Below are 20,803 nucleotides of genomic sequence, written 5' to 3' on the forward strand. Positions count from 1 at the left end.
ATTGAATTAACACCTCAGAGCTATAACCATATAATATGAATATACTTTTCCCACCACTTTTTGTGCATCGCACAGTGGGGTGGGAACCAAAAATGAAGAATTGGCAGAAATGCCGAAGTGAAAATTTTCAAGGCCCTGCCAGCAGGCGCCAGGACGAGCTGGGCCTTGAAATACCACAGCTATAGCCATTCTACATTTTTATTGTAGTTTTTTTACTAGTTTGTTTTTTATTTAATCCCACTGTGCGCCGTGCCGGCACGGGTTATCGTTAATCGATCGTCATAATAGTTCGTATTTTGCTTATTGGCATCATATGGAAAAGTTGAGCGTTTTTGTAATTGGTCAAGAGGATCCTTGTTATAAATTGAGATTTTGTTCCAACTAAAAATAGATGATGACGCTTTAACGAAAAACAGGCATTTCACCATTTCCGCAAAGGGGTTTTCATTTGGTGATTCAGCAGCAATAACATCAAACACTTTTCATTGAATAACATAAAAAAAGGATATGGATATGTCTGCGCAATTGAACGAGTAACATACATAACGCATATTTACATATACATAAATACAGAAACATAAATACATTCATTGTTGATTGTTGGTTACTCGTGTGTGCAAATTCACGAATAAAAGAAAAAAAGCATTCAAACACAAGTAAAAACGCGGTATGTTCGGCCGAGCCGAATCTTGGATACCCACCACCATAGATTTCGGTAAATGATTGATAAAGTTTTCATTCATTATCTTCTGAGTTTATATAAAAAATTGCGCCCTGCAGTGTCTCAGCTAGTGAACTTGATGTAACAAGCCTCATGATCTCAACACGTCAAATTGGGAGATTGGATGAGTATCCATAACAAGTATTGATACCAAACGTCAAGAGGTTATCTTTAATCCCTCAAAAGTTTGCATGCTTTAAACAAACACACGGACGAAACAGGGCTTTACAGTCTTTATACAACTTTGGATGAATACTCAAGCTGTAACAAACAGAATGACTTGCATAAATATCCGCCATGCGATGGTGTAGGTTATACAAACTACAATATATCGGCAAAGCAGCGCAGTACTAAACAAACAACACAAACCTTGTACAAGTTCAACAAACCTGTGAGTCAACATCATTCAACCGAATATTTCGCTCGTATGTACTACTAATACATTTGCAACAACAACAATCACACGAACACCAAACAAACCAAAGACAAAAAAACCAAAACAAACAATCAAACAAGCAAGCAGGCTGTCAGGCAAGCATGCTGACGGCCAGTGAGGCGGACGAACGACATGCTGATACAAAAACAATCATACTGGTTTAAACACTACACAGTACCTACAATACATACGTCTGTACATACTCTAAAGCTTTCTGGCAAAAGCCGGCCGGCTAGCTTTTACGCTGACGTAGTCACTTAGTAGTGGTCCAAGCGTTTCGTCTGCATACGAATGAATTTACGAATGTTTTTTTATTTTTTGAGTGCATGTGTATGAGTATGTTTAAATGAATGCATGCCAGGGTTGTTTACTTGGATAATTTGCGCATACCCGGTATTGAAACACCAATACAAATGTACTGAAATGTGTGTAGCTTTGAGGATTCCTTCATAAGATATTGTAATCAGGAACGTATTTGCCGAACATCTCATTAGGGTACAATGAGAAACTTCTCTTATTAACAAAACAGAGTGAAATAATCAGCGGCCTTTTTTATACCCTCCACCATGGGATGGGGGTATATTAGCTTGGTCATTCTATTTGTAACTCATAGAAATATTGATGTGAGACCCAGCAAAGTATTTCTTGACCGTCTTGAAATTCCTAGTCAATTAAGCCATGTCCGCTCATGTGGTCGTCTGTCTGTCAAAAGCATGCTGACTTTCGAAGAAGCAAATGTAGGCGGTTTTAGATTTTGCACAATACTTGATATTAGTGTAGGTAGTTTGGGATTGTAAATAGGCCAAGTCGTTTTGAAATAGAGCCCATATATATCGATCTCCTTGAACCTGTAGGGGGCTTAATTCTAATCCGATGTGGTTGCAATTTTCCACGTGGTGTTTTGTATTCACTTCCAACAATTGTGCTAAGTATGCTTGAAATGTAGCAAATACCTGATATAGCTCCCACAGCTGACTTCATCAGCCTATAGAGGGCGCATGTATTGGGTTGCCCAAAATGTAATTGCGGATTTTTTAAAAGAAATTTTTTTTTTTAATAAAACTTAGAATGTTGAAAATATTATTTTTATACCCTCCACCATAGGATGAGGGTATACTAATTTCGTCATTCTGTTTGTAACACCTCGAAATATGCGTATGAGACCCCATAAAGTATATATATTCTTGATCGTCATGTCATTTTAAGTCTATCTAGCATTGTCCGTTCGTCTGTTCGTCCGTCCGTTTGTCTGTCGAATGCACGCTAACTTTCGAAGGAGTAAAGCTAGCCGCTTGAAATTTTGCACAAATACTTTTTATTAGTGTAGGTCGGTTGGGATTATAAATAGGCCAAATCGGTCCATGTTATGATATAGCTGCCATATAAACCGGTCTTGGGCCTTGACTTCTTTAGCCTCTAGAGGGCGCAATTCTCATCCGATTTGGATGAAATTTTGCACGTAGTGTTTTGTTATGACTTGCAGTAACAGTGCCAAGTATGATTCAAATCGGTTCATAATCTGGTATAGCTGCCATATAAACCGATATGGGATCTTGACTTCTTGAGCCGCTAGAGGGCGCAATTCCCATCCGATTTGACTGAAATTTTTGCATGAGGTGTTTTGTTATGACTTCTAATAACTGTGCTAAGTATGATTCAAATCGGTTTATGACCTGATGTAGCTGCCATGTAAACCGATATGGGATCTTGACTTCTTGAGCCGCTAGAGGGCGCAATTCTCATCCGATTTGGCTGAAATTTTGCATAAGGTGTTTTGTTATGATTTCTAATAACTGTACTAAGAATGGCGCAAATCGCTACATAATCTGATTTAGCTGCTATATAAACCGATATGGGATCTTGACTTCTTGAGCCGCTAGAGGGCGCAATTCTCATCCGATTTGGCTGAAATTTTGCATAAGGTGTTTTGTTATGATTTCTAATAACTGTGATGATTCAAATCGGTTCATAATCTGGTATAGCTGCCATAGAAACCGATATGGGATCTTGACTTCTTGAGCCGCTAGAGGGCGCAATTCCCATCCGATTTGACTGAAATTTTGCATAAGGTGTTTTGTTAGGATTTCTAATAACTGTGCTAAGTATGATTCAAATCGGTTTATGACCTGATGTAGCTGCCATATAAACCGATTTGGGATCTTGACTTCTTGAGCCGCTAGAGGGCGCAATTCTCATCCGATTTGGCTGAAATTTTGCATAAGGTGTTTTGTTATGATTTCTAGTAACTGTGCTAAGTGTGGCGCAAATCGCCACATAATCTGATTTAGCTCCTATATAAACCGATTTGGGATCTTGACTTCTTGAGCCTCTAGAGGGCGCAATTCTCATCCGATTTGGCAGAAATTTTGTACAACGGCTACTCTCATGACCTTCATCATTCGTGTTTAATATGGTCTGAATCGATCTATAGCTTGATAGAGCTCCCATATAAACCGATCTCCCGATTTTGCTTTTTGGGCTCCTACAAGGCGCAATTCTTATCCGAAGGGACTGAAAAATTCTACAATAACTTCTACAATGTTTAGCATTCGATTCATTTATGATCCGAATCGGACTATAATCTGATATAGCTCCAATAGCATAACAGTACATATTCAATATTCTTTGTTTGCCTTAAAAGAGATACCGCACAAAGAACTCGACAAATGCGATCCATGGTGGAGGGTATATAAGGTTTGGCCCGGTCGAACTTACCACGCTCTTATTTGTTTTCCATAGATTGATAGAGCTCCAATTTGCTGAGATTTTGCACGTGATGTTTTGCCTTTTCCAACAACTGTGTCAAGTATGGTTCAAGTTGGCCCATTATGCGTTATAGCTGCAGCATAAGATGTTCTTCAGATTATAACTCTTGAGCCTCTAGAGGGCGCAATTATTATACGATTTGTCTGATATTTTGTTTTGATTTTCAACAACTATACCAAGTATACTTCAAATCGGTCCATTCCTAATATAGCTCCCATATAAATCGATCGCTCGATCCAGACTTCTCGAACCTCTAGAGGGCGCATTTATTATCCGATTTAACTGAAGGTTGGAAGATGGTACTTATATCATATTTTGATAGAGCTCCAATATAATCCTAATCCTATAATCCTCCTAATATAGCTCCAATATAAATCGATCGCTCGAACTAGACTTCTCGAGCCTCCAGAGGGCGCATTTATTATCCGATTTAACTGAAAGGTGGAACAGAGCTCCAATATATTTCAAAAAGTCATTCAAGGAATTTATCACATGCGATCTACGGCGGATGGCATAAAAGACTCGGCCTTGCAGAACCCCCGCGCTTTTACTTATTTATACCCACCGCAGAGGTATACGAATTTTTCATTACGTTTTTACCCTAGAAATATTGGGCCAAGAGCCAATGAGTATATACTAGAGAGGTGCACGTGAGTGATTATTCACCCACGCTCACGGGACAAAAATTTTACTCACGCACGACTTACGCTCACGACTCACGAAAAAACCTCGACTCACAAGAAAAATCAAGACTCACGAAAAACTTGCTTATTACGGTTGAAAAAATATTTTTCCATAAAGCAATTAATACTTTTTTTTTGTGTCGTCAAACGTCGGCGAAAAGTGGGAGAGAAATTGGCGAATGGGTAGAACTCTGCTTATAGTGGGAAAAATGGCAAAAAAATTAACATGGCAACCCTTAAAATCATTATGGATATCATTGGGGCATCATTTTTATACCCACCACCATAGAATGGGGGTTCACTAATCTAGTCATTCCGTTTGTAACACCTCAAAACATTGATCTGGGACCCCATACATATATTCTTGATCGTCTCGAAATCCTGAGTCGAATTTGCCATGTCCGTCCATCCGTCTGTCGAAATCACGATAGCGGTCGGACGCGTAGAGCTAGCCGCTTGAAATTTTGTACAGATACTTTGTATTGATGTAGGTCATTGGGGATTGCAAATGGGCTATATCGATTCCGATTTGGATATAGCTCCCATATAAACCGATCTCCCGATTTGACTTTTTCAGCCCATGGACGCCACAATTTTTGCCCGATTTGGCTGAAATTTTGCATGCGGTATTCTGTTACGACTTTCAACGACTGAACCTAGTACGGCCCAAATCGGTCAGGAACCGATTTGACTTCTTGAGCCCCTGGAAGCCGCTATTGTTATACCATTTGGCTGAAATATACATGGTGTTCTGTACTGACTCCCAACTACTGTGCCAAGAACATGATATAGCTCCCATATAAACCGATCTTCCGATTTGACTTCTTGAGCCCTTACAAGCCGTAATTTTTATGAAATGAAATTTCATTTTATGAAATGAAAGAAAAGGAAATGAAAATTCCATTTCGAGAATTTGTCATTTGGCAAATTTTAGAAAAATTTAACTAAAAATGTGGGTTCCAGAGCAAAAATACCAATAATCGGTGGTACGTTTATATGGAACCTAGACCAAAGATAGACTGACCTGGACCATTTTCGGCCCTGTTGAAGATGTGTCTAAATAAAATCCCTTTTCCAAATATCAAAAAAATCGGATAAAAAATCGCCACGAGGCCCTTATAAATTTCATACCGCAACACTTTCTTGAAAGCTTATGTCCTCTTCTACAAAAGTCTCGAATATTCCATCCGCTACGAGCAATAGATAAAAAGAGTTGTAGATTTATTTCCAATTTTTTGCCGTTTGGTCCGCTGTTGAGTGCCGCCATATATACCGTTTTCGAGAGCTGTTAATCCCCTCCCAGAATTTGTTTGGCGTCTATCGCTATGGCATAGAGCTCCGACTGAAATGTTGTGTATTTCGTAGTATAGCCCCTCAGTCCCTCATTCCATCTTAGAGGCATCTATAAGGACCGAAGTATAATTATCTACAAACACAGTATTCGCTTCCTGCTCCTGCCTTCCGGGAAAACAAATCCCGAAATTCCAATTAGTCTGAAACCCTCCTCCATAGTGTCCAGGAGGGAACTTTGGCCACATTCTGTCTCCTCTGGCACGCCAAGTTCCCTCAGCTTAAGCGCAACCTAGAGGACACTGTTCGGAATATAAACCTTAATATATTGCCTACCTAGCATTGCCATCATTCTCACCCCCTCCTCGTTAAGATTCAACAGAAATTCGTTTACCACTACGCTGCAGAGAATTGGCGAGAACATCTCTCCCTGAGGCGTTCCTCTTAACACTCGCCTTCTGACCACAGTTCCTCCAAAGTCCGCTTTGTTAGTACTGCCACGTAGCATACAGCCCGTCCGCAGGGAGAGTCTCGGGTGGATCCCCGTGCGGCTCAGAGCAATGACTTTCGACCCATCTCATCGTGATTAAATGCCCTCTCAATATTCAGGAAGGCCGCCATCGCTTACTCCTTCAGTTAGAGGGACGTTTCGACTTCTCGAATACCTGCGTGGAGGGCCGTTTTCTCTGATCTGCCCTTAAGGTATGCATGTTGTACCCTTGAGCTATGTCTAAAGTTCTCCGACGTCAGACCCTCCCTCACCTCCAAGTCTTTTTTGTTAAAAAATTTGATTTGTTTAAAATGTCAAATGCTCGTCTTCGCACATCTTGCTCACCGCGACCTCAAAGATCTCCGTTGCAATGACCAATTTTGACTTATTCCATCAGTTCGAAGTCAAACTCCTTCAGCCACATGATAAGCGACATTCTGTTTCACGAAATACTCGGCCACAGGGCAACATGTAATTTTAAACACCAGCCAATGCCTCGCTCGCGCAGCGATGGTAGAAGGCGTTCATTCTAACAATAAGATCGCACAGAGGTGGGCTCATTAACTTCGTATCACGTTTCGCCGCCTCGTTACCTTCCATCCCTTGATGGCCTAAGACCAAGCATAGACTGACGGCCTTTTCGCTTGTTTGAAGAAGCTCCTTGCGTCTGGAACTTATCTGGGCAGACGTCAAAGCCTTCGGCGCCGCCTAACTGTTCACATATATCATGACAGTCCAATCGGGCCGCCACTCCTGCATAAACACTGTCTCCCTTGTCTTGAGAATCGCGGTGATCTCTTGAAGTAAGTAACTCTCAACCAAAGCCTGGATTGGATTACCTGATTCTGAGGTTCTCCATAATATCAAAGATTTGACGTTGCAATAACCAGTTCGGACTCCTATAGGCTAGCCGAAATGATGATTCCTCAGATACATAGTAAGCGGTGTCCTGTTTCGCAAAGTATTCGGCTACGGGCCCATTCCAACCTGAAACCCACAGAACCAGCCCACACCTCACTCACGCGGTCTTCGTAGAAGGCGTCCATCCTACTAAAAAGCTGCCACAGGGATATGGTTCCTAATTCTGTAACATGATAAGCGCTTCAAAGCGACCCCTTTCCTATTGTTCGAAGAAGCCTTGGCCATCTTCCAATCAAACTCGGCCTGTTGCTAGAGCCTTCAGTGCCTGCCGACTCCCCACGTACATCGTGACAATTCGATCGGGCAACCATTGCCGCAACAACATCGTCTCCAGTGCCTTCAGGACCGGAAAAACGTTACACCCATCCAGAAGCCTTTATGATTCCTCGAATCCAAGGCAATGACCAGTCTGGGCTCCTATCTGCCGTCGGAAGTAAAGCTTCTTCTGTGCTGTGATAAGCGACGTCTTGTTTCGTGAAATACTAGGCCCTTGACAATCTGAAATCTACAAAATCAGACAACGCTTCACTCCTCCAGGAAACGTAGAAGGCATCTAATCTACCAAAAAGCTCGCATTGGCTAGAGCGCTGTGATAAGCGACGTCTTGTTGCGTGAAATACTAGGCCCTTGACAATCTGAAATCTACAAAATCAGGCAACGCTTCACTCCTCCAGGAAACCCAATGTCCCAATCAGTGATTCATTCATGGCCAGCTCGTCGGACACTTTGTTGCCCGCAACCCTGTAGCCCGATAGCCTAAGACCCATCAGGGTCTGACAGCCTTCCCAATTGTTCGAAAACGCTTTTGGCATCTTCATATCATTCTCGAACTCACATGGCCCGACGCCAGAGCCTTCAACGCCGCTTGACTCGTAACTATTCAAACGGGCTGCTGCTCCCGCATCAACATCTTCTCCGGTGTCTTCAGGATCGCGAAGCCTTCACCTTAAGGACGTTAAATCCATCCGTTAAATTCATCCAGCCTCATTGATCAGGCAAACATTGAGGCTTCGTCCAAGGCACTCAATAATGACAAAGATTTTACGTCGCATTGACCAGTCAAAGCCATGTTTACTTAGATCCATAATAAGCGGCATCCTATTTTGGGAAATTCTTGGTCAAGAAGCATTTGTCAAGCTGTAATCAACAGTACCTCGATTCACTCGTATGATCATCGCAGAAGGCGAACATCCAACTACGTAGGTCACACAGGAAAGTGATCGCTTGTACCTTAGCTCGTTTATCAGCGATGCATTCTTGGCCAGCTCGACAACCATCTCGTTTCCTGCCACACTTAGATGACCCGAGACCCAGCGCAGCCTGACATCCTTTCCCATTGTCCGAAGATCCCCGACTGAAAAACATTGCACCCGTACCTAAGCCTATTTGATTCCTGATTCCAAGGAATTCAATGAAGACTCCTGTTCTGGTGCTTCCATCCAATTTAGACCCATCCATGTGTATAGAGGGTCCTTAGACTAGCGATCTCTCATCTGTAAAAAGACTTCCACCCCATCAACAAGAAGGGACTCCCTTTGTAATTAATCCCTCACGCCGCATATGGCACGCCACCAAGCCAAGTTGCCCGATGTTTGTAAAGTGCCAGTTTTCTGACTCCTTAAGTCTGAGGGCGATCTTTGTTGCCTTATAACAGAGTATGGGATTTAGCGTCTCTTTCGTGGCACTCTTTCTCGACCCAGAGATCAGCAGTGCAGCAGTACGATGCATCATTCTGTATTATCCTTCGGAGAACACCTTTGTCCAGAGTCAGACATACCCAAAGTTTGAGTCGCCCGAACCACAGTAGTAAACATTCAGTGTACCTTCCCTGTGCTAAGATCCCAACTTCTTCCTATGAATTTGCGACAGTAGTAGAGCGCACTCAGTGCCCTTTAAGCCTTTCCCCAACATTTTAGAGACAAAGCTGGAGAAGGAGACCTATGACACTGAAAGCCTGGCTTCGAATTCTGCGCGAACATCACAAACATTTTTTCAGAGGTGGTTATCCTCTCCTTATGCTGGCGACATTTGTGTAGAACTATGCCATTTGAGAAATGGTTATTGTTGTTGTAGTTACATTGGCATATGGAGGTGGCGATCCTCGTCAAGCTGTTATAGGTGAGCAGGGAAGATGTTGACTATTGGATAATTAAAGACGCCAATATCTCGCATTGTCCTATCGAGCATCATAGACATTCAGTATTTAAAAAAAAGCAGGTGCCACCCGGCTTCTTACTGAGACTTTCCACTTCTTCCCGCGGATTGTCCGCGAATACATTCGCAGTTACTCGTATGGATCCACAACCTGTGGACGCAGACGGTAGCTCGCAGCTATACTTCTCGGTACAACGATGAACACCACACAGATCGGAGCTTCAAGTTCCAGCCTGTGTGGGGCACATATTTATCCCGTATCGGAGATATGGTATGACTGTTCTCTCCAAAGAGGTTACGCACTGCGACACGCCGTTCGCACTCGGCTATAAAATGGAGGCCCTTATCATTGAGCTTAAACTTGAATCGCACAGCACCATTGATATGTGAGAAATGTGCCCCCATGGGCAAAATTTGCATTTGCCAGCTGGGTAAACTTAGCTTTTGGCCAACAATCACGCCTCTAGAGATAGCAGCAACCCCCGCTTTGTTGAATTGTTGCTGAAAGGAAGATTGGTTTAATAAAATACCGCAGGTAGGGGTTTAATCCCCTCTTTTGCGGCTTTTGATTATCAATAGGAGTCAAAGGTCTTTCGAGAAGAGAGGGTGAAGGTGAATGCCTATGGGGATAATGTAGTCATCCTGGTGAGTGACCGATACCTCTCGACTAATACGAACCACTTTTAGAGGGCATTGAGGCAGCTGCCTGCAAGAAGAGGCATAACAGGCTTGGCATAAATCCTAGAAAAACTGACCTTGACTCTTCTAGGATTTATGCCAAGCCTGCTATTCCTCTTCTTGCAGGCAGCTGCCTCAATGCCCTCTAAAAGTGGTTCGTATTAGTCGAGAGGTATCGGTCACTCACCAGGATGACTACATTATCCACATAGGCATTCACCTTCACCCTCTCTTTCTCGAAAGACCTTTGAATCCAATTGATAATCAAAAGCCGCTAAAGAGTGGATTAAACCCCTCCCTGCGGTATTTTGTTAGCAATATTTTTTAGCAACAATTCAACAAAAGCGGGGGTTGCTGCTATCTCCAGAGGCGTGATTCTTAACCAAAAGCTAAGCTTCTTCAGCTTGAAAATGCAAATTTACCCATGGGGGCAAACTTCTCACATATCAATGGAGCTGTGCGTTTCAAGTTTAAGCTCAATGATAAGGGGCCTCCATTTTCTAGCCGAGTCCGAACGGCGTGCCGCAGTGCGAGAAAGAGAGAGTGTGAACTCTTTCTCGAAAGACCTTTGAATTCGATTGATAACCAAAAGCCGTAAAAGAGGGGATTATACCCCTACCTGCGGTATTTTTTTAATCTTCCCAATCAAATCCCCCAGCAATGATGCGTTGATAATTCGGCCTTTCAACTATCGTATCAACCAAATTTAACAAAGAAGGGGACATTTAAGTCCGCAATCCCATGACAGCCGTTTGCACGTACCGGATTGGCCCGATAGATTCCTTCATCGTCAAAGGCTTTCGCCTCAGTGTACAACAACAACAATATTTATGTCCACCAGAGCGTCCATTAGGGACTCCAACTTCACGTTATTTAAACCCTTTGCTTTGTCCAAGAAGGCCGCCAAAGTGAAGTCGCCCACACCCAAATTTCTTTCGTTGTACCCAACCACATCATGTAGGGCACCCTAAACCGACCAACCCTAAGTGTAATTCGCATATCAATGAAGAGTCGAGGCTGTCCCTAACACCCGTTTCAATCAGTCTCTTGTGGATCTTTATGAGGAAAGATGAAAGGCTGATTGGCATGTAGGCCTTAGGCAGCTATTTAATGGATTTCCCCGCGTTCGGTATGAAAATCACCTTTTTGCTCCTTCACTCAGTCGGCAAATATTCTAGAAGCAAACGCAACTTCTAAAACTCATCTCAAGGACCCGTATGGTATACCGTCCTGCCCTTTGCAACATAGAACATAATACACCAGTCGATACAGCTGACTTGCAGGGTTGTAACGTATTCACCGCCTAGACTACCTTGCCATAAAAGCAAATGAAAGACTCTTTTAGCATCGAAATTTTAAAAATGGATTTTTATTTCATTACAAAAAATTTTAATAATTTTTCTGTATTTAAGCCGTCTGTTGACCCCCATCACTAAGGGCAGCTGGTATCAAGGCAAAAAATAATGAATATCCAATTAAAGCAGTATTTGCACCCGATCCCCTCAGCGAATTCTCCATTATCATGGGCCCATATTGGGCCATTAAAGCCGACACAGCCATTATACCATAGGCCAAATTACCCTCATTCACCGAAAGAAATACCAGCGACACAATATTACCCAATGTGTTCAGTTCCTTCAGAGTTTCAGTGCCATTTCCATTTTGATTTCCACTGAACAGTTGCCATGACAAGTCCACCATCAAAGGTATAACGAAGAGACCATGACCCATAGCCAGGGGAGAAGATTGCTGAGATCTTAGATAAAAGTCCATATTGATAAGAGGAACACTTGCGATTTCCACACAGCTCTCCGTGAGACTTTGTAATCTCCGCACCATACTATCGCTGGGGCCTGGATATGTGGCTGCATTTTCGCTATTGCTGGAGCCCTCCATGATATTGCCATAAAGGCTGAGAAGACCATGACATAAGCCCATGGCACAGGCGGTGAAAAGGAAGGGACTTTCCGAGGGTTGAAGTTGACTCAAAGCATAGCTAGAGGTACCCACCACAAGGCCATTGAAAATGGCATCAACCATTTTGAATTGAATTTCGAAGGACTTTTAGTTTCTGAGTTAAAACCAAAAAACATAAAATTTTTTAGATTTTGCTGTACAAAAAATTAAATTTTTCTCAAACACACGATTGACAATTTAGAAACTTTTTTCAAAGATAAATTGCTTTGTTAAGGAAAATACAAACTATAAGGGTGGCTTAGGAAGTCGGAAATTAGACAAATTTTGTCAATTCTGATACAACAGTAGCGGTACAAACACACCACTGGTAGAAGTTGAACCCACAACTGCCGCACTGCTAATCTGAGCGTCATTCCGTTTTTCAAGACTTGAAATATCCATTTCGACCCTTTAAAGTGGATATATCTTGATGTGATATTCGTCAGTCAGTTGAAATCGCGCTAGAGTCTTTAAAAACTAAACACATATTAAGTTCGGTCGAGCGGATAAGAGTTTCGCCCTCTAGAGGCTCAAAAAATTTCATCGGTAGATGGTTTTACATGGCCGCTTTATCGGGTTTTGGACCCATTCAGACCATACTCAGCAAGTATGTTGGAGGCCGTAGAAGAAGTTATTGTGCAAAATTTCAAATCGGATAAGAATTACGCCCTCTAGAAGGTTAAGAAGTATAATCGGGAGATTGGTTTATATGGGAGCAACATCAAAACATGGACCTATATGGTCCATCTCCCCCGACTTACACTTATGGTAAGTACTTGTATCCCGGCACGGGATAGAAGTAAGCAACACACAGGCTGGAACATTGAGGTCTGATCTGTGTGGTGTTGATTGCTGTCACGAGAAGCTTAGCTGCGAGCTACCGTGCTGATCCACAGGTTGCGGATAGTGGAATGCTCCGTGCGGAATAGCCGCAGCGGTTCTTGCACAAATACTGAGTGCCTATGATGCTCGATATGAAAAAGCGAGTTATTGGCGCTTTTAAGTAATCAATGGTCGCCCTGTTTCCACGCCAATCGGTCCTTTGGATCGGAACGAGCTGGCTCACCTACAGGAGTTTGACGAGGATCGCCACCTCCACATAAAAATATAACTACAACAACAACATGTACAAAATTTCAAGCGCCTAGCCTTACATGGCTAGTTCGACTTAAAATGTCATAGTTAGCAAAAACATATAGGCTCTATGGGGTCTTAGACCAATATTTCGAGGTGTTACAAGCGGAATGACGAAATTAGTGTACCCCCATCATGTAATGGAAGGTATAACAACTAATTGGATCGTATTCAGTATGAGCATGGAGCGAATGTTCCGATTGGGACCATAATTGGTCCGGATATAGGGCGGCATATTGGACAGCAAATGTGCCTTTAACACAATCAAGTCGGACCCTTAATGGCATTGTCTGAGTCTCAGTGAAGAGTCAGGTGGCACTGGCTCTTAATTAAATACTGAGTGCCATTGATACTCAAGATGACAAGGCGGGTTATTGGCGCCTTAAAATAACCAATGGCCAACATCAGCGTCTGTTCACAGATTAGGTGCGGCTGCCGACGAGCGTCGGATCTTTGAGCAAGCGGCTCGCCACAACGAGGGATACGTGTGCAATCCCACAAAACCCATGCGGTTGGGGCGCTGGGCCAGTAACCCGCCCCCGGAAAACGGTAAAAACGGACCCCCCAACGTAGACGACCCACGCAAACGAAAAAAGGACCATGATTTCCGGATCTGCACCTGGAATGTCCGCACTCTTTATAGAAAAGGTGCATCATATGCGCTGGCGGATGTATTAGAGAAGTACAAGGCAAATATTACCGCCTGACAGGAAGTGCGATGGACTGGGAATGGCGTCATAACAACACCAAACGGTGACGAACTATACTATAGCTGCCATAACACGAGGCATGAATTCGGCTGTGGATTTGAATTTGTTTGAAAAACCTTGTCTCCAGCTTTACTCCGGTGGATGAGAGGCTAGCCACAATCCGTATTAAATCCAAATTCTTCAACATCAGCCTTATTTGTACCCATTCCCCGACGGAAGACAAAGACGAGCAGACCAAGCCTCCTCCAAGAAACCCATGGTACGACCAAGAGTGTCGAGATGCTACTGAAGCCAAGAATGCGGCATATAGAGCAACCATGCAATCAGTAGCAACGCGCCAGATGAAAGAGAGGTATCGGGAGAAAAGGAGAGAGGAGAAACGTCTATTCCACAGAAAGAAAAAGGAAATGGAAAGACGTGAGTGTGAGCGAATTGAGATGTACAGGAGTCAGAATGAAGTCCGCGAATTCTACCAAAGAATTAAACATCAAACCGATGGCTTTGGTGCAGGCACATCCTCCTGCAGAGACAAAGGAGGAAATCTGGTAACTGGCACAGATAACATGCTGAGGATATGGAAAGAACATTTTACCCAACTGCTAGTGTCCGATGTTGGCAGCGAAGAGGATACCGCAGAATGATGATGGTATAGAATGTTTACCTCCTAGTTAGAATGAGGTCCCAGTAGCAGTGACCCGACTAAAGAACAACAAGGCAGCAGCAGCCGACGGGTTACTCGCTGAACTATTGAAGACCGGAGGCGAAACGCTGATAAGGCGTATGCATCAGCTTATCTGCGCAATCTGGCTAGAAGAACGCATACCCGATGATTGGAACCTCAGCATACTATGTGCCGTACACAAGAAAGGAGACAAGACGGAATGTGCCAACTACAGAGGAATAAGTCTCCACCCCATCGCATACAAGATACTCTCGAGCGTACTGTGTGAAAGATTAAAACCTAAAGTCAATGAGATAATTGGGCCCTGTCAATGCGGCTGGTAAATCCACCCTAGACCAGATATTCACACTGCGCCAAATCCTGGAAAAGACCCGAGAACGACCTACCATCTCTTCGTTGACTACAAAGCCGCCTTCGATACCCCCTTTACGTTCAAAGGTATTTCAAGCCATGTCTGAGTTTGGTATCCCTGCAAAATTAATGAGACTCTGCGGGATGATATTTGCTGATACGCGTTTCTCAGTAAGAATAGGAAAGAATCTCTCCGAACCATTTAATACCAAACGAGGTTTCAGACAAGGAGACAGCCTATCGTGTGATGTCTTTAACATCCTGCTGGAGAAGATTTTACGAGATGCAGATGTGAATAGATAAGGCACACTTATCACAAGAGAACACATGCTACTCGCCTATGCCGACGACATTGATATCATAGATCGGTCACCGGAAGTAGTAACTGCAGCCCTTGAAAGAATCGAAAGAGAGTCAGTGAAAATGGGTCTGGAGATGAGACGAAATGGATGGTTTTAGCTCCCAAAAAGCCTTGTACAACCGAGCAGATAAAGAAAATGGAGAACGTTGGGAACCACAACTTTGAGACAGTCAGTAACTTTATCTACCTATGCACCGCCGTAACCGAAACGAATGACACCAGTTTTTCGATTTGGCGAAAAATAATACTGGCAAACAGATGCTACTTTGGACTAAGTAAGCAGTTTAGAAACAAGGCCATCTCTCGACAGACGAAGACTACACTTTACAAGACACTGATACTACCCGTGCTGTTATATGGTTCTGAAGCATGGGTACTTGTGAAAGCAGATGAGGCAGTGCTTGGAGTATTTGAGAGAAAGATTCTTTGTAAAATATATGGACCAGTTTGCGTTAACGGAGAATATAGACGACGTATGAACCACGAGCTGTATGACGACGATATCACAGTTTCACGCATCAAAATACAACGGTTGCGTTGGCTAGGTCATGTTGTCAGAATGGATGAAGAAGCTCCAAGAAAGAAGTCTTTTGAAGGCAAACACGGTGGTACACGCAAACCGGGAAGACCAAAAGCCCGATGGAAAGATCAAGTTGTGGGAGACACCTTGAAACTTGGTGTCAGATATTTTAGCATGAGCGCAGAAGATCGAGGTGCTTGGAACGAGGCGCTTGGAACGTTCGGCTAGTGGAACAAATATTCTGTCGTAGCCAATTAAAGTAAAGTAAGTAAGTAAAGTAAAGTAAAGTTGAAAAGCCATTGTACAAAATTTCTTCCAAATCGGATGAGAATTGCGCCCTCTAGAGGCTCTAGAAGTCAAGATCCCAAATCGGTTTATATGGCAGCTATATCAGGTTATGTACCGATTTACGCCATACTTAGCACAGTTATTGGAGGCCCTCTAGAGGCTGAAAAATTTAAAATCCCTGATCGGTTTATATGGCAGCTATATCAAAACATGGACCGATTAACCATACTTAGCGCAGTTGTTGGAAGTGATACCAAAACACCACGTGCAAAATTTCAGTCAATTCAGATAAGAATTGCGCCCTCTAGAGGCTCAAGAAGTCAAGATCCAAGATCGTTTTATATGACAGTAATACCAGATTATGAACTGATTCAAATCATACTAAACGCAGTTGTTGGAAGTTATACCAAAACACTACGTGCAAAATCTTAGTCAAATCAGATAAGAATTGCGTCCTCTAGAAGTCAAGTCAAGTCAAGACCCAAGATCGGTTTATATGGCAGCTATATCAAAACATGGACCTATTTGGCCCATTTACAATCCCAACCGACCTACACTAATAAAAAGTTTATTTGAAAGTTAAAAAGGGTGATTTTTTTGAGGTTAGGATTTTCATGCATTAGTATTTGACAGATCACGTGGGATTTCAGACATGGTGTCAAAGAGAAAGATGCTCAGTATGCTTTGACATTTCATCGTGAATAGACTTACTAACGAGCAACGCTTGCAAATCATTGAATTTTATTACCAAAATCAGTGTTCGGTTCGAAATGTGTTCAAATTTTGACAAATTTTGTTCAGCGATGAGGCTCATTTCTGGTTGAATGGCTACGTAAATAAGCAAAATTGCCGCATTTGGAGTGAAGAGCAACCAGAAGCCGTTCGAGAACTGCCCATGCATCCCGAAAAATTCACTGTTTGGTGTGGTTTGTACGCTGGTGGAATCATTGGACCGTATTTTTTCAAAGATGCTGTTGGACGCAACGTTACGGTGAATGAACACATTTCGAACCGAACACTGATTTTGGTAATAAAATTCAATGATTTGCAAGCGTTGCTCGTTAGTAAGTCTATTCATGATGAAATGTCAAAGCATACTGAGCATCTTTCTCTTTGACACCATGTCTGAAATCTCACGTGATCTGTCAAATACTAATGCATGAAAATCATAACCTCAAAAAAATCACCCTTTACCAGATCATGAACCGATTTGAATCATACTTAACACAGTTGTTGGAAGTTGTACCAAAACACTACGTGCAAAATTTCAGTCAAATCGGATGAAAATTGCGCCCTCTAGAGGCTCAAGAAGTCAAGATCTAAGATCGGTTTATATGGCAGCTATATAAAAATATGGACCTATTTGGCCCATTTACAATCCCAACGGACCTACACTAATAAAAAGTATTTTTGCAAAATTTCAAGCCGGTAGCTTTACTCCTTCGAAATTAGCGTGCTTTCGACAGAACGGACGGACGGACAGACGGACGGACGTGGCTAGATCGGCTTTAAATGACATGACGATCAAGGATATATATATTTTATGGGGTCTCAGATTCACAAACAGAGTGACGAAATTAGTATACCCCCATCCTATGATGGATGGTATAAAAATTAAACGAATGCCACTATATGATCATCTAAAGTAAGGGCTTTCCCGAAACGCCAAAACACACATGGCAATACAACTTGCAGTGGCCGATTCAGTCAGACAGTTGATGATATTTCCTCAGTGATCTTGAACATGCAATTTATATGTTTCTGGTTTTCATTGCTGCTCTTCATGTTGTTGGTATGTTGGTTTTTCAATCTTTTTTAGCTGCTCTGGCTGCTATTGCAAAAAAAAAACGACCGCCTTTCTTTCATTCTTTGCGTTTTTGTTATGGAACAATTGTCTTTCTATTTATAACAATACAAGATTAATTATTAAGCAAAAAAATGAGAGGGGTCTGGCATTTGTCTAACCCCTCAACAGCAGCAGCCGCCACATGGACAGAGGCGGTCGTGCAGACAAACGAATGGACACACAGACGGACGGCTAAATAAACAGACAGAAATTAAGCTTCTAGCCACAAAGAAACCACTTGGGGTCAATGACCACTGGAATTAATTTCATATTTATTTATGGTCTGGAGTTGATACAGCCATAGTTTATTTCGCCTTAAATGGAAATGAAAAAATTATTGGAGAGAATGCATATGAAATTTGATATTTTTTTCTAAATATTTTGTGATTTTTAAATAAAATAGAAAGGGCTTCATTATTTATGGTTATTGTGTGTCGAAGATTTATATTGTCATTAAATAATAATTATTATACAAAATCGAATATTTGAACATCTTGTGGGAGTCTCAGTTTTGTCTAAAGCTTGCCAAATTCTTTACCCATACATTTGAATTGTAGAGACCTTGAAGCTATGCCTTTAATGGGCCAAAACCAAAACTATTTCCAAAATGTCATTAATTTTCCCCTGAACATTCCATTACGGTTAATTCAAATTACTTACAATTCAAAATTTATCGACAAGAGGTAATAAAGACACCTTAAATTGGTCTAAGAGCTTAAGTCGGGGTACCGTCTTTGGGAAAGCATTATCCAAACATGATGCGATCTGGCCTACATACTGCTGGATTTTGAGGGTTATAATACTGGGTTGCCCAAAAAGTAATTGCGGATTTTTCATATAGTCGGCGTTGACAAATTTTTTCACAGCTTGTGACTCTGTAATTGCATTCTTTCTTCTGTTAGTTATCAGCTGTTACTTTTAGCTTGCTTTAGAAAAAAAGTGTAAAAAAAGTATATTTGATTAAAGTTCATTCTAAGTATTATTAAAAATGCATTTACATTCTTTTAAAAAATCCGCAATTACTTTTTGGGCAACCCAATACAAATTCCTGCGAGATCGAGTCATAAATTAACAACAATTTTCTGTGAAGTTGGATAAAAGTATTGGCACAAGATCTAATATCGGTCCAAACGACAAAAACACAACCCCCGAATTTTTAATCGAAATCGATTAGGTATAGGTCGCAGTCTGCCATGAGACTCTTTTAGACCGGTAGTCCATTGTAATATCACAGGTACAGGGGAAGGAAAATGTTTTCTAGTTTCTCTCGTTGAATCATCTAAATCGCTTTTAAAAGCCCAACAACTTTGGCGAATCACATTTACTAAACCAGACATGTTCTGAAAGAAATGAGAATCTAAAGTTGAACTCCTTCTGACTGCCAGTGCAAACACAGCATATGTTCTACAGTCTCTATTTCCTCGATGTACTCATTACCACAGTGTGATTCAAAATCAAAAATGGGTAAAAAAATGTAATTCAATACCCCCATTGGATGGGGTATACTAATTTCATCATTCCGTTTGTAACACATCGAAATATTGATCTGAGACCCAAAGAAGTATGTATTGGGTTGCCCAAAAAGTAATTGCGGATTTTTTAAAACAAAGTAAATGCATTTTTTATGAAACTTAGAATGAACTTTAATCAAATATACTTTTTTTACGCTTTTTTTCTAAAGCAAGCTAAAAACAACAGCTGATAACTGACAGAAGAAAGAATGCAATTACAGAGTCACAAGCTGTGAAAAAATTTGTCATCGCCGACTATATGAAAAATCCGCAATTACTTTTTGGGCAACCCAATATATTCTTGATCGTCTTGACATTCTGAATGGATTTAGCCATGTCCGCACTTCTGTCCGCCTTTACGTTCGTCCGTCTAACTGTGTGTCTGTCAAAAGCTCGCTAACATTCGAAGAAGTAAAGCTGGGTACTTGAAATTTTGCATAAATACTTCTTATTAGTGCAGATCGGTTGGGATTGTAAATGGGCCAGATGGGTCCATGTTTTGGTATAGCTGCCATATAAGTGATATCGGTTCTTGATATCACTAGAGAGCGCAATTCTTATCCGATTTGGCTGAAGTTTCGCACCAAGTGTTTAATTTTGACTTCCAACAACTGTGCCAAGTGTAGTCCAAATCGGTTCATAACCTGATATAGTTCCGCAGGAGTACCACAAGGCTCTGTCCTTTCTTCCTCTCTTTTTCCTAATTTCATTGACGATCTACTGGATCTGACTTCGAATCCGATCTACTCGTTCGCGAATGACCGCAACCTCTGTCATTCATTTTCATTTGACCTGAAATAGCTCCGCAGGAGTACCACAAGCCTCTGTCCTTTCTTCCTCTCTTTTTCTTAATTTCATTGACGATCTACTGGGTCTGAATTTCGAACACGATCCACTCGTTCGCGAATGACCGCAACCTCTGTCCTTCATTTTCATTTGACCTGATATAGCTCCGCAGGAGTACCACAAGGCTCTGTCCTTTCTTCCTCTCTTTTTCTTAATTTCATTGACGATCTACTGGGTCTGAGTTCGAATCCGATCTACTCGTTCGCGAATGACCGCAACCTCTGTCCTTCATTTTCATTTGACCTGATATAGCTCCGCAGGAGTACCACAAGGCTCTGTCCTTTCTTCCTCTCGTTTTTTTAATTTCATTGAGGATCTACTGGGTCTGACTTCAAATCCGATCTACTCGTTCGCGAATGACCGCAACCTCTGTCATTCATTTTCATTTGACCATAGGCCGAGTCTTCAAAAGATTGAAGACGGGAGGCGGATTATGGACGTAACACTCTGCCAGGATTT

The 20,803-nt window shown here is 41.9% G+C and overlaps 2 protein-coding genes across 5 annotated transcripts in view; one reads left to right on the forward strand and one right to left on the reverse strand.

Annotated features, from left to right (window-relative positions):
- LOC106094472 (tRNA dimethylallyltransferase) overlaps positions 1 to 20,803 on the forward strand; it is a 583,702-nt gene that overhangs the window by 150,814 nt on the left and 412,085 nt on the right. The gene's annotated exons all lie outside the window — the stretch shown is intronic.
- Positions 11,479 to 12,225, reverse strand: LOC106094480 (uncharacterized). The gene has a single exon (XM_013261709.2). It carries the CDS (start codon positions 12,177 to 12,179, stop codon positions 11,547 to 11,549), a length of 633 nt encoding a protein of 210 aa, XP_013117163.2. The 5' UTR covers positions 12,180 to 12,225; the 3' UTR covers positions 11,479 to 11,546.

The sequence above is a fragment of the Stomoxys calcitrans genome, chromosome 4 (assembly GCF_963082655.1).
Source record: "Stomoxys calcitrans chromosome 4, idStoCalc2.1, whole genome shotgun sequence".
In the NCBI taxonomy this organism is placed as follows: Eukaryota; Metazoa; Arthropoda; class Insecta; order Diptera; family Muscidae; genus Stomoxys; species Stomoxys calcitrans.

Bases quoted from the DNA above. Each gene is read 5' to 3' on its own strand.
- LOC106094480 (XM_013261709.2), bottom strand. From the start codon at position 12,179: ATGGTTGATGCCATTTTCAATGGCCTTGTGGTGGGTACCTCTAGCTAT.